Source organism: Diuraphis noxia, unplaced genomic scaffold, assembly GCF_037042655.1.
Source record: "Diuraphis noxia isolate RWA-SAM2 unplaced genomic scaffold, SU_Dnox_SAM2 contig0003, whole genome shotgun sequence".
NCBI lineage: Eukaryota > Metazoa > Arthropoda > Insecta > Hemiptera > Aphididae > Diuraphis > Diuraphis noxia.
In genome coordinates, this window is record NW_028301713.1 from 38,221,258 (window position 1) to 38,236,848 (window position 15,591).

The following is a 15,591-nucleotide window of genomic DNA, read 5'->3' on the forward strand; positions in this document are numbered from 1 at the left end:
GTTACCGCACCGCCCTATTCCGCATACCCATTATAATATGCTTCGTCCTCCGTCTAATATAAAAAAAGAAGTCGGGTAAAACCACCGTCTACCGATAAATATTATAACTGTTATCTGTGTGTAAAACGAATTCTATGTTTAGAGTGTTTACTATTTCGACATGGATATCGATGGCAATGAGCGAAGTGCGGGGCGCGCGACAACGGTCTGGTGTTTACGATTATTACATAATATATAGATTTGATTAGATTAGATTAATTTTAGTTTATTATTTCGTGGTTTTGTCTTCTGCAGTACAGACGTTCGTTTTAGAGTTTCAGAGTTTCAGACATTTCAGTTGTATATTGGTGTTTATTCTTACCTAACCGTAAATCATCGTTATCCATCTGGCATCATCAGTTTTCTTTTTGCGACATTTGCATTTCGCTTCATAGTTCATAGCATTTTACGTACTGTGTAAGCTACACCAGGTAAGTATACAATTTCATTCGTAATACATAATTTAAGTATATTGTATAATAAAATATAAAACCTAATGAATAATAGGTATTTATTATATTTTTATATTTTTTTCTCCAAGTAAACCAGTAATGCGATTATACAGTTTTATGAACCTTCTATTTTTACCTATTTTAATGTTATAAACTTGAAACACATTTTTGTTTTTATATTAGATAATTTGTTTTTGTTTAATCATTTTTTAAATTTTTTTTAATTATGAAAATTAATTTTGCTACAGACTAAATCTACTATATTATAGTCAGACCTAACCTAATTATTACTATATTAATTTTGTTAAGTTTTTGTCAGTACCTAATCTAAATAAGTACCTATCATTATGTCACTCAATAAAAATACTGTTAGTAGGTCTACTAAACGTAGAAGGTTTTTGGAAGATTTAGAAATGGTAGATTATTTGTATGAGAATGATACAAATGTAGAATGTGAATTACAACCATGTACATCATACAATTCTAATTTAGCAAATGAAAATATAAATTTATCAGTTTCAAATTCCAACAATCCATTTACTGACATAAATTTGCCATGTAACCCAATCTTAGGTGATAGGCTTTCAATTGATTCTATAAATTTAGCTGATAATGAATTTGAAAATGTGTTGTTTTCTTCAGATTCAGATTCAGATTCTGATATTGACATTAATAACCACCTTAAAATTAGTGGTACATTTGATGTATTTGAGGGCAATGATTGTATTTTAAAACCATTAGCAAAATGGGCAGTGACTAACAATATTACACTTGCTTCTTTTTCTTCTTTACTGAAAGTATTAAAAAGTCACAAATGTTTTAAAGATATCCCAGTTGATGCTAGAACTGTATTAAAAACTAACAAAACTAAGCAAGTTAATGATATTCAAATTGTGGCACCGGGTTTGTATTATCATTTTGGGGTCGCTAATGGCTTAAATTCTTTTGGTGATATGCTAGTCAATTTTAATGATGTAATCAAAATTGTAATAGGAATTGATGGATTGCCCCTTACAAAAAGTTCTTCAAGTACATTTTGGCCAATTTTAGGATATGCTCGAGACCCTATTACTCCCTATAGTCAACATATATTTATTATAGGGTTGTACTGGGGAAGAGAAAAACCTAAATCTTCTAATGATTATTTAAAATATTTGGTTTGTGAACTAAAAGATTTGTATAAAAATGGCATGCAAACAAAGTTTGGTAAAAAAATTGTGATAGTTGATGCTTTTTGTTGTGACTGTCCGGCTAAGAGTTTCATTTTATCTGTAAAAGGGCATGCTGGATATTCATCTTGTATAAGATGTAAAATTGAAGGAGAACGTATAAACAATACAACGTGTTTTTTAGAAATCGACTTTTCTAAAAGAACTCATTTAGATTTCTTAAATCGTGTAGATGAAGATCACCATATCACATCTACTATTTCTATAGTTACTGAAATACCAGGTATAAATATAGTTGAAGATTTCACTCTTGACTATATGCATTTGGTATGTTTGGGAGTTATGAAAAAAATGTTATTACTCTGGTTAGGTGTATTAAAACATGCTCCTGTCAATGTTCGTATTCCAAATCGAAGTGTTTACTGTATTTCAAATAATTTATTGTTATTGAACACATTTATACCTAGTGATTTTTCAAGAAAATGCAGAGGGTTAAATGAAATTTGCAGGTTTAAAGCAACTGAATATAGGTTATTCTTATTATATACAGGACCTGTCGTCTTAAAAGATATTTTAAATGATAATTGCTATTTTCATTTTTTGTGTTTACACATCAGTTTTAGAGTTCTCTTATGTCCTGGTAGTTCTGAAAAGTTAGTGAATTTCAGTGAAAATTTAATTAAATTTTTTGTTAAAAACTTTAGTAAATTATATGGCCCTCAGTTTGTTTCTCATAATGTCCATGGACTATTGCACATAGTTGACGATTACAGAAAATTTAAATCGCTTGAAGAGTGTTCATGTTTTCCTTTCGAGAATTATATGAAGGTTTTAAAAAAGATGGTTAGGAAGCATGAAAAACCACTCGAACAAGTTATTAAACGCTACCAAGAATCTTTATTATTTAACCAACCTGTACTCTTAAAATCTCCTAAAGAAATAAATTATAGAAAACCTCACAGTAATGGACCTTCAGCATTCGAGCACTTAACTGTTCCAAATTTCCAGATAGTTATAAAAAATAATATTAAAATAAATATTAAGTCTACATCTGACAGCTATATAGGTTTCACAGATGAAACTGGTCTTAAAATTTTTAAAGTTTTTAATATATGTCTTGATTCTACCACGGAAAAATATGTTTTTTTAGTTAAGCATTTTGAAATTATTGGAAATTTTTTTGATAAGCCCATCAGTAGTCTTAAATTAGGTATTGCTGTCGTTAAAAATTTATCAGAATTTTATTCCATTATAGACATAGAGAATACTGAATTCATAAAATATATGATATTGTCTAGTAATAGTAATGTAAATATTGCATACCCTATTTTGCATACATTTATTATTTGAAATAATTACAATTTTAATTATGTTGCTATTATTAGTATAAAATGTAATGTATATGTTTTCTTAGGATTATTAAGTTTTTTTAAAATTAATGTTAATTGTATTCTATTGTAATTTATTGTATTCAATAGTTTGTATTATTTTTGTATATACCTATAGTGTAATATAAAGATGTCCCAATATTTGGTTGTTGAATTTGAGGATAATTCAATAGAAGCTGTTCCGGCTGGCTGGTTTAAAAAAAAAGAAGGCACATGTGCGTGGCCAACCACTAAAAATACTAACTTTATAAGAAAATGTGTTGAGTTCAAAAGTATTCCGAATGATGTTGAATACAGTTACCATGCAGCTAAAGTTTTGAAAATATCTGGTAAAAAAATATAGGTTATTTCTGTAACATAATTTAGTTAATCTAGTTGTATAATATATTATTGTGTATTGTATACTGTCTTATATTATAAGATATAGGTTATTTTTCAGATTTATTATTGAAGCTAGTTATTGTTAGTATAAACTATATGCATATATTTTACAGATTCATTATTTAAAGCAAGAAAAATGGTAAAAAAAGGATTAAAAAACATTGATATATCATCTACCGATGATGATATTTTATTAAAACCCAAACAAAGAACAGCTAAAACTGCATCAAATCTACAGTTTTCATCATCATGTCCAACATTTTCAGGTGTTATATTTAATAAAATTATAAAAATGTTATATAATCAAATCTTCATGCTATTCATAACTATTAATATCCAATTTAGCATCTGAAGATGATAACTGCAGCAGTGATGAGAATATTAAGAAGAACGGTACTAGCAGGACATTATTAAATGGATGGTCGCCATCTCCTAAAAAAGTTAAACGTATGTCCTCTTCATTAGCTAATAAAATTAAATCTTTCAATACTTTCACAGTTAATATTGTGTTTAATTACTTTTATTATTGGTTATTTATTTATATTTAGTTTATGAAGGACTGAAAAATCCACCAAATAATAGCCTTACAAAAGATAGTTATATTAATACTTCTAAGTCATCAACTGTGAAAAAATTATCTTTTAGTGATGATAATAATACATCTTTGAATGGTACTTTGAAGTACAAAAATATAGGTAAATGTTTACAACAATAAATTTATGTATAGAATTGATTAATATGTGTGGTTTAAATGGTAGGTACAGGTAAATCAAATAATATATTTTATTGGTTATATAGTTTTTTTTATCAAATGCCATTTATAATTATATAGTTGTTTAAGAATTGTAAAACAATAATATAGTATCTAATTTTATACATTTCTTTTTTTATAGTTGATCAAACAAATCTTGCTTGTGACGTTATTGATATAAACTCTGTGGATAATTATGTTTTTGAAACTCCCGGGAATCTGAGATATAATGTTATTAAATCAACTGATCTTGAACTCGGTAATTATTGCATTAAATTATATTTTACCTTTTAAACAATCAAAAAACTTAATATTTCTCATTTAATTATAGATAAAGAAAACTCAGATGTTATTGTAATATCAGGGACACCTCAATATACCATTGATCCATTACCATCGACCAAAACCCCAGAAAATGTATCAACTCCAAAAAGTTAGTATGATAAATTAATATAAATTGTTAAATATCCATTTCAACAATACATTGTTACTTAAGATGTTGACTGCACACATAATCTATTTAAAATTTAAAACATTTAAATATTTTAGACTCCAATTTTGCAGATATATGTAGTTATTGTACTTAATACAGAATGTTTGTATAAACTAAAAAATTTTAATTTAAATTATAAATAAACAATATTTTTTTTTTTATTCAGGTACTACAGAATTCGAAAAAGAAGTGCTTCATAGGCTAACATTTTTAAAATTTGAATTAAAGCGAGCTGTTAATAATCAAAGGGAAATGGTCCAAAGATTGGAAATGATAGAAGGTAGACTTGAAAATATTCCATCACATGGCGTATCCACTTTTAACAATAACAATAATGGTGATCAATCATCTTTAATTGATAAAGATTTCAATATTCCTCTTGACAACATAATCGATCTTGAAATATTTGAAGACAAAATTTCTGACAATAAAGAATTCCGTAATAAATTGGTAATTATATATATATTAAATAATAATTGTTGGGTATAGTGATGGTTTTTTATACATTATATTTTTTCTTATAAAGTAAAAAAAATGTGTTTATTTTATTTTTTATGTTTAATAATTTTTTAGGTAAATGAACTTTCATACATAGGCGGTAAGCATGTTAAAGCAATGGTCAAACGGGTGATGGGAAAATTGTTTAAAGATGAATTATTAAAAGATTTCTCTTACACTGGTAAGAAAGGCAAAAAAAAATTCTGTTGCTTGGGTTGCTGTTCTGTGATTTTTGGTAAGTATTATGTTATATTATGTTATAATATTTACCATTACTATTATTACACATAATGGAATAAATTTAATAAATTTTGGTTTATAGTGATAAAATAATACACCCATACCTATATCCTAAATATATTTTTGCTATCCATATAATTATGTGTTTATTATAATACATTTGTAAATATTTTCTAGATGCTGTCAAAAAGCAAAATAAATTTAAACATTCATCTCAAAATGAAATGGAGGATATCATCAAATATGTCCTTGCTCAAGCCCCATTTAATTTAAAAAGAATTTCGGACAAGAATTTTTCTACTTAATTATTATTATTATATAATTTTGTTTTAATAAATAACCATTATATTTTAATAACCGGCCAACCCATATAATTTTCATAAGCAGTTTTATCTTATTTTCATAAGACAATAATGTTTAAAGTTTGTTTGTATAATATAATATAATATCATTTTATTTTAATAATTTTTTTTCAATTTATAATATGTAACATATTTAATTTTCACAAGATTTGTTGGTATTATTATATTATATTATTTTATTTTAATAAATAACCATGATATTTTAATAACCAAGTTCATAAAATTTTCACAAGCAGTGATGATGATGATTAAAGTTTTTTTGTATTATTATATTATATAATTTTATTTTAATAATTTTTTTAAATTTATAATATGTTCATATTTCATTTTCACAAGATTTGTTGGTATTATTATATTATATTATTTTATTTTAATAAATAACCATGATATTTTAATAACCAAGTTCATAAAATTTTCACAAGCAGTGATGATGATGATTAAAGTTTTTTTGTATTAATATATTATATTATTTTTTTTTTTAAATTTATAATATGTTACGTTTATTTTCACATTATATAATTTTATTTAAAAAATATTAGGTATAATGTATTTAATTATATAATATAACATATAATATTCATAATACTTATGAAAATCATAATTACGAGTTATTATTAGCATTGTTATTATTTATAATTACTTTGTCATAACAATTAATATATATACATATTCACCAATAATGTTTTTTATGAAAATAAATAGTTGCACGCGCTTTTATTATGCCTCCAATTTTTTTTACCTAATCTTTACCTGTTTTACATATGTTATCTATATATGACACATATATGTATATAGAATATGCAAACTAATAAATAATTTTAAGTATAATAATATTTTATTTTACAAGTGGTAAAAATAGTCCACTGTAACTCTAATATTCAAGAAATTTTTTCTCTATTTATTTTAATTAGGAAGAATAATATATATAATATAATTATTGATGATAATAAATTAACGATTATTAGATATATAATTTTCAATATATAATGAACGTTAATCGTTAATAAAAATTAAATATTTGTTTAGAAATATTTATCGTAAAACTCCAAATGGTTCAAACGTAGTTTATTAAACATTGATAAAATATTTAAAAATGAAAAATCAATAACAATAAAATATTTATTAATCACCAACATTTTTTTAAAAATATTTATTGTACTTAAAATAAATATATGTATGTTGTGTGGGTAGGTAGGAACATTAATAAAACACGAGGCAAAGTGTTCCTCAGCTTGCTTCTTTATTTGAACGTCACGACATAAAATAACGTGATATAAAAATGAATTTGTATCACGCGAATTTGTATCAAGTCCACCCCCATCCACTATTTAAACGTGTTCCGGTTAAGTCACGATAAAATACACACTTTGGTCGGTTGACATGATATAATTTACACTGCTTAGATAAAACTTTCATTCAAAAATATACATAATATGATATTATTATATTACGTATATACACATGCACAACGCAGCTAGTGCCTGTCAACTATACAATTAAACAACATACTCGTAATATAATGCATTTATACAGAAATTCTTCGTATGCGTTTTATAGAAATTTGGTTTTGTTCATGTTGTGTGAAATATACTGTTTTATGTTAAGCAGTATATTATTTGCTATCCATTCACACATTTCATATACCAATTTTATAATTAGAATAAAAACTTTTTACAAATAAATTGCTTAAAAAAAAAAAAACTATCCGAATGGTAGAAGTTGTATCGCGCATGCGCGTATCGAAAGTGTTAACAATTTGAAATTTATCTAAAAATGTGTATTTAAGTACTATCTGTCATTCAGTGATAATCCCATTTCAATACAAGGTGATCAAACTGAAATATTTAATGGTAGGTACCTCTTAGAGTGAACACACTATAATATTTATCTAGTTGAGTTTTAAATTGTAAACTTTGCCAAAAAGAAACAAATTAAAATATACTGTTAGGGTTATGATAAACAACTTTGACATGGGTGATTCAAACGGATAGCTTAGACATAAGAAGCTAAATATAAAAGAAAAAGAAAATAACTTTAGTGCATTACGGTTATACAATTCAAAATGCTCTTATTATACTTGTATATTACAAATAACTATTTGTGGCATTAACTAATGAGTTAGGTACTTAGAATGTTATAGGTTATAGAGTCAAGTAACTCATCATATTATACATATTCATAACTGATTTTTTTTTGTAAGTTTAAACCACTGGGTTTATAAGAATGTTTAAATTTCTTTCTTTCAAATTCTACAATGATATTTCAAAAAAAGACATTTGATATTTTTATAAATCTTATAATTAGGTCTGGGATTTTGATGTAAAGGCATTTTTTTTCTGATGTTTTTAAACGCTGGTCCGTAAGTATAAAATAAAGTGTTTTTAGTGATACTGATTATTTTTAACTAAGTGATTTTTGTTTTGCATTTTTTGACAATTTTGGTAAGAATTTTTCACAATTTCTTTATAAAAAGAAAAAAAAGCTGTTGTGATTAACAACAGACTTTCGACAAACTGCGGACGATACCTATTGGTTTTTATCCACGGTTAAAATCAGAAAAATGAATTTAAACAAAGAACTCGTGTGAATGATTTTTGTGAAATGATCTACTTAAAACCATAATAAATGAATTTCGTAAATAAAATGCACGAACTCAATGTTGTAAAATATCTGAACAGATAATATTTTAATTTTCAGAATGAAATGTATTTTTAATATGACAGTAATGTATAAACATTTGTTAGCATACATTTTATTTTCTCATCATATATAGGTGCATACTCTATATGTCACTACAAATGCGTACATAGGTAGGTCAACGAACGATAAAAAAAGGCGAAAATAAAAAGTTCACAAATTCAAAACAAACACGCAAGACATAAAAATGACCAACTTTATATCGGAGTTGTTAAAATCGCCACGACCATTTCTGCTTGACGTAGTCCGTGTCCACCAACGACGATATTTTATTTCGCCCGAAGTCATGTATAAGCATACCAAAAACGAGATCGGGAAACTTTCTCGAGGGACAAATAGTATACACACTACACATTTCCAAAGACCACCTCCTCCGTTATATATATATATATATATATATGTATATGCAGTATGCACAATCCCAAATATATACAAAAATTACAATTGACCATTCGAAAATTTATATACCAACTGCTTCACACAGTAAATAAATATACTTATATACATATTATTATTATTTATATATTTTATGTATAGGTATATAAACAAATTTATATAGGAACACCTTTTGGCAACTGTATACGAAACCGTTATTTTTATTTATTTTTCAACACTCAACTCCGTGGGTATCAAATGATTCATGTCGATCGTTCTATATATTATATGGCCATATATACGTATAATATTATTATAGCGTCGTCGGGGGCGTCGTGCCAACAAATTACAACAATTTCATTCTTTTTGCGATTCGTATTGTCTGCAGCTCACGCCACGTTCACTCGAACTAGAGTATACAGTATTGCACTTGTTCACTAGTTAAATTATTCCGAATTATTTTTCCGTATTATAATACCATAATATACACATCGAATCAATTACAAAATATGTTTTTTTTAATGCACATAATACTTAAGAAACAGTCACATGTACCTGGCATGTAAATATTATTTTTACTTTTCGTTGTTATTATTATTACACAATATTATTATTATATCCAATCAACGTAATCAATCTTCTATGAATTCCTCCCCAGACTATTTTTCTCTCACTCTCAGTAAATAAAATATTATGTCTACTTATACTGGTGGTAATTTTTTACACACACTGTTTTGGCTCGTCCCCATATTCAACTTTTATATTATTATATTATATATAGATATCCTCTTTAGGAATTCATTATTCCCGATCGACCAAATGCCTGACAATTGAATTATCTTAATTTAACCTTGGATAGCAATATACGTCACTGCTAAACTTCCCCTCAATTTATATAAATATTTCAAATGTTCTTATATTATATAAATTATTTCCGATCTGATTTTCTACTTCATTATTAACTCGATACAAACAACATTGTTTAGATTTATTATAAAATGATAGATTTTGCGGCTACAATGTTACATGTAATGCCGTTCGCTACGATCTGTCTTGTGACAGACAATCGAATCGATCTACGTCAATTAAGATCTCATAGCGCTATATCAAAAAATAACTTTGGGAAACGATACATTTATCAATTTTATTTCTCATTCCAAAGTTGATTACCCGTGTCTTAAGCTACAAAACATTTGTGTGTATACTAGTCAAATACTATATCAATAAAACATACTAATAAATATATTTATGAATGGATGCTGATAATTTACTATAATCAGTGATCACCATGATAATAAGTATACAAAATAATATTATTTAGTCGTATATTTTTAACTAATAAAATAGTAGGTAAGTATATTATACAATAGTTGTAGTGATCGAGTTATGTGCGTGTGGTGGTTGGAGGGTTTAAGTTCCTATTGTATTTTACTTTATAACTTGAGAATACCATTACTAATATTATTTTTATATGGATAAAATATTTTTTCAAATTATACCATTTTTGTAAATTTATTTCACAAAATTTCGTTGTACATATAAAATATTATAACTTAATGTGATAAAAACTATGAGATATAGATTCAAAATAAATAAATTAATATAAAGGTATGCAATATCTAACTATATAAAATAATATTTATTAATCTAATTAACGACCGTTGTTCAAAAATATTTATTTAAACAGTTATAATAGTGATCGTCGGTGTATTGTAAGTATATTGTAATTATTCGTTCTAAGTTGTTGTCGAAGTGTCGTTAGCCTCATACGAGTTTTTAATTGTTGTAATAAGAGATGCCTTATTTATTTCTAAGGGTGACTCACGTGCTTTTCGACTTCTCGGAAATGAAATGTACAATATTTCGAAGTTATTATACACATCAATGTATACATTAATATACATGTTTATAATTGATACATGAATATATCACGATAGCATATTTACTGTATATTATGTTAAGTTATTTTTGCTAATTGATTCAATCAAAACGGCAGTAACCAATTATAATACCACCCGGCACTCACCACTCGTCAATTATTACAATATATTGCCGACCATGCCAGATTCACTTTTGGCCACCCTTCCCAGCAGTGCGCATAATATCAATCTGTTCCATTAGCAAATTAATATATATATATATAATTTTATAAAGGGCGGTGTAATATAGTTTATAATGTATAATATATATTTTCTAATATAATAGGTGTGCACTGAGCAGAATAGTGGTGGAAGTGAAAGTGGAACAGCGGTATATCTCACCCCATTTGTCGCCGTCTGAGGGTTGGTGTGTTATAATTGCGGGCCCGTTTTGATTTTTCCCCTATATTGACTCGTGTATGCTACACGGGCAAATTCCTCGTATCATTATTATTATTATACAGCTATTATTGTTATCGTTATCAACCGAACACGGACGAAAAGTCGGCTCTGCCGATCCTTATACACCCCCCACGAAATACTGTGTAGGACTACCGATGAAGCGGGCTAGTCCTTACCCCTAGAGACTTTGATGAGGGAGGGAAAAAAATTAACGTCACACAGTATACGTCAGCGACCAGTTGGCATGTGTGGTGTCAGCGATGGTGGCACGAGGGATTTTTTCCCTATTGTTATGTTCATCCGCTCTACTGACATTTTTTTTTTGTGGCTATTTATACGATATATAAAACGTGTGTGTCGTGGCTGACTAACCCTTCGGCTTCCGAATATATTAAACTCGATTTAATTTATTATTATATTATTATTTTCTATTCTTTTTATTTTAATACGTCTGTCTTTTGCATAATTTTTTTTCGCGTTTGGTTAACCGTAATAACTGACTATGCGTATATAATGTATTATTTTTTATATTTTATATAATATGAGTGACTTTTTGTGTTACCCTGGATCCACTACCGTAATAATTACACACTGACGAAAATGTCGATTTCGTTTGGATTCAGATGTGACGAACTGACGAAGTATAAAAACGAAAAACGTTGATTTAGTTTTTCATTTTTTCCTTCTGAATAAATGTATATGTTATTTCCCAACACGCTATACGGATGGACGAGCCATCGCGTAATTTACAAAAAAATTGATGAAATGTAGAAAATGTGGTTTCTTGGTGGTATCGATAAAATGTTACGATGTAGTCAATTTTGCGATCACGCACATGTCGCGCAAAGTCAAACTCTTTGTAATCGTGTCGAAAATAATTTTATTATACATTTGGTTTGTAGGTTAGTTTATAAGTCGTAGCCCGTAGGTGGCTACTATGCTAAATACTTTTTTTTTATGTTAGTACATTATTTATATATAGTAATAAATTATTAAATTATGATTCCCAATAACTATAAAAGAACTAAAATAAACGTGTTTAATTTAAATATTGTTTAGTGTATGATAAGTTATTTAAAGGCTAACTTACTCGTATTTTTTCATTTGAAACAAATTACAATAAAAGGTAAAATATACAAATCAAGTAATAAATAAATATTAATATCAAGTAACGTGAGGAGGAGGAATTGGAAAATATCATATTCTTTTGTTGTCATATAATATTACAATTAGTTTTGAGAAACGAGAAATGCATTTATGTTCTTTTCAAATTTTTGACCTGTAGTTGTAGAAAACATTATTGTATGAATATTATTCTTTCACAAGATTATACTATAAATCATTCTACCATAAAGTTATAATTCAAAATGAATATTTTCTAGTTGTCCAAATGTAAAAGTAAAGAGGTCACAGCTTATTGAAATTGGGCAAAATAAAAATTTTAAAAAAATGAAAAAAACTCGTTAATAAATTATATGATTGCTGTTAACAAAAATATGGGATTTTGGACCGTAAAATAATACATGGAAAATAATGCAATTAATTCAATAAAAATTAAATATCGTATACAATTGTACCTATACTATACGTCTGTTATACAATCTATATATTATGTTTATATTAAAAGCAAAAATTACGTATATATATATAATATATATATTCAAAAAATAATTATAATACTCAGATTGACTATATAGGCATATTTTATAGAAAACACATGCTTATACCTAATAATAATACACAAATATATACCTAATCATATATACAATAAATAAATAAATAAAAATTAAAAGTTATATACATATACGTATGAACAAATTTTCGATAAAAAAAATCATTAAGAATTTACTCTGGGATTGTTTGAATATAGAAAATACATACATACTTAATTTGTAATTATAGGAAGGTTTTTAAAAATTAGACATAATTTAAATTTTTAATCGATTTTTCGATATACAGGTATTATGTTATTTATTATAGTACATATTGTATACCTATATATTATATACCGTTAAACGAAAGCTACTCCGTATATTGACGACGATACGTCCATATTAAAATATTCTGTATACATTTTTTATTCACTGCGCACGCACATGTAACATTTTCCGATTCAGAACTTTTAAATGCATAGACGACATATATTTTTTACCCTTTTTATCGTTCGCCTTGAGTCCAAATTGCGTATAACCCGACATTATAAAAATAATATTATACCAATATACAGGTAATTAAACAGCGAGATGTGTAATTACATGACGAATACTATTTTCGCACACATTCATGATACTGCTGGTTAGCATATTATTATAATGTGCTAGTCGCGTAAAATCATTTTCTAAGTATATTTTATTTTTATTTTTAATGTGCCAAAAATTGCTTGCTCACATCGTAATAAGCCTGAGAAAAAAAATACAATATTATTTATTAATTTGTATTTTGTAGTAATTATTTTGTTCTTTTTTACAAAAAAAAGATCGATGTCTACTCGATATGAAAATAAATTTCTTTTCTCACATTTAAAAACAATAATATTGTTGTTTGTATTGAATTATAAACCTATATAGTTTGTTTTTTAATCCATAAACATTTCAAGCACGCATGAGCGGATACCACGATGAGTGTAGTATACCACAAATCACGATTTTGTGCAGTATCCATCTGTTTCATTACCTATTCTCGTTTAAACTTGAAACGCTTATAAATAAGAGGTTAAAGAAATCTAGCGGATAACATTGAGTTTCCATATATTTTATCGTATATTGCACGTTATATATTATATAGTGCCACATATATACAGTGCTGCTGCAGTGCACATATAATATACCTAGGTGGGTACAAATATTGCAGTGCATTTCGTTCATAAATAATATTTTTCATGGTTTAACTGGCGATCGTGGATAAGAAGGTACAATAATATTATAGTATTATTTAAAGCTACAATAATGTACTTTATACACATGTACTTTACCATATTATATACATAATACCGAATAATGTTTATGCGCATAATATACATATAGGTTTCGTCAAAACGAAGAACTTTTAAAATGCATCTTCTCATACTGCTGCAGCAGAAATGGAGTGGCGTATGTACGTATATATAGTAGTAAATATACATTGTTATGATAATAATATATTATTCGAATGTGTATGACTTGCATATATGGTACCGAGATCAGCTTCGCGCGGGGGGGATTTGAATTATGCACGACGTTTGGCACACACCAAAACCGAGGGCGCGGGCGTACGAATATGTATGACTGCTGCAAAGCGAATTCAAACACATATCTAACCCGAGCGATGACTCGAAATTAGCTGGCGTGAGCATACAATGCCAAAACGATTGCTAGATGGTATATTATTACATCATATGAAGGCGATATTATCGTATCTACACATTGTATATGCGTTTTGCATTTGGATGGTTGACGTAAATGACGAGATAATTCCATGATTAAACACGACAAGAACACGTCATATAATACACAATATATAGGTAGCCAGGTAGGTATTGCTATAATAATTAATGTACTATAAAATAGAGCGTATATACCTTAAATAAGTAGGTATACGAGCTATAGATATAGGTGTAGGTATTATATTATCGTGTAATGCACATGACACTCGCCCGTAAATAATAGCAAAAATTGTCTATAATATAGTATAATATACATTGCACCATCACCACCGTTGTTGCGTATTTAACTACTTTTAAAAAGGTTTTTTTTTTACATATTTTTCAATAATTTTAATGATACATTATTTAACCATCAATATTTGTTTTTTAGGTATTTTAATTTCTAAATTTTATTAGTAAAATATAAATATTTCTTTTTACACATGGTGTTACTAAATCACTACTATCAGTATACAATCCACTTAAATGATTATTATTATATTACCTGTGAAAGGTTATATTTTAGTTGTTTTAATTTTGAAAAAAAAGAGTTAAATGAGTCCTACTTCTAACTAACTAAAAAAAATAATATCAATACTGTTGGAAAAAGGAAAATATTATTTTAGAAAAACTATTTACTCGTATAGGTATCCGATATACTTCATATGCAATCATATTTTTAAGACATATACCATATACTAATTTGGATATTACCGTAACTCTATGATTATAATTAAAAAAAAGAAATAAAAATAATAAAAAAAGAATTAATTTTTCATAAAAAGAATAAATAAAATGTTTACGTAATTTAAAAATAAGTAATTGAAAACATTAATAATATTATTATAGTATTAGGTTGTACGTATATTCGACTAGTATTCCATTTAAATTCATGAATAAAATACTTGTTTATTTGAGTTTTTCGGTGAAGTGAAATACTTGCGATATTTTTCGAAATCTATAAGTTTAGAAAACTAAATATTTTATAACAAAGCAATAAATTGCAGTTTTTGGGTCGAATGTGT

At 26.7% G+C, this 15,591-nt stretch overlaps 3 protein-coding genes across 5 annotated transcripts in view; 2 read left to right on the top strand and 1 right to left on the bottom strand.

Moving 5' to 3' along the window:
• LOC107164921 (neurotrimin-like) overlaps window positions 1-15,591 on the bottom strand; it is a 202,456-nt gene that overhangs the window by 35,324 nt on the left and 151,541 nt on the right. The gene's annotated exons all lie outside the window — the stretch shown is intronic.
• On the top strand, window positions 10-6,023 carry LOC107172864 (uncharacterized). 3 transcript variants are annotated; one of them, XM_089221968.1, is made up of 10 exons: window positions 10-456; window positions 3,167-3,377; window positions 3,543-3,695; window positions 3,775-3,876; window positions 3,978-4,124; window positions 4,323-4,439; window positions 4,512-4,613; window positions 4,840-5,123; window positions 5,247-5,406; window positions 5,589-6,023. In XM_089221968.1, the coding sequence occupies exons 2-10, from the start codon at window positions 3,179-3,181 to the stop codon at window positions 5,714-5,716; spliced, it is 1,392 nt and encodes a 463-aa protein (XP_089078094.1). In that variant the 5' UTR covers window positions 10-456; window positions 3,167-3,178; the 3' UTR covers window positions 5,717-6,023. The 3 variants fall into 3 exon arrangements, with proteins under 3 accessions (XP_089078094.1, XP_089078092.1, XP_089078095.1); XM_089221966.1 differs by having other exon boundaries at window positions 14-470; XM_089221969.1 differs by lacking the exon at window positions 3,167-3,377 and having other exon boundaries at window positions 33-470; window positions 5,589-6,022.
• LOC149057320 (uncharacterized) lies at window positions 514-3,178 on the top strand. Its single transcript, XM_089221965.1, has one exon. The coding sequence runs from the start codon at window positions 839-841 to the stop codon at window positions 3,008-3,010; it is 2,172 nt and encodes a 723-aa protein (XP_089078091.1). The 5' UTR covers window positions 514-838; the 3' UTR covers window positions 3,011-3,178.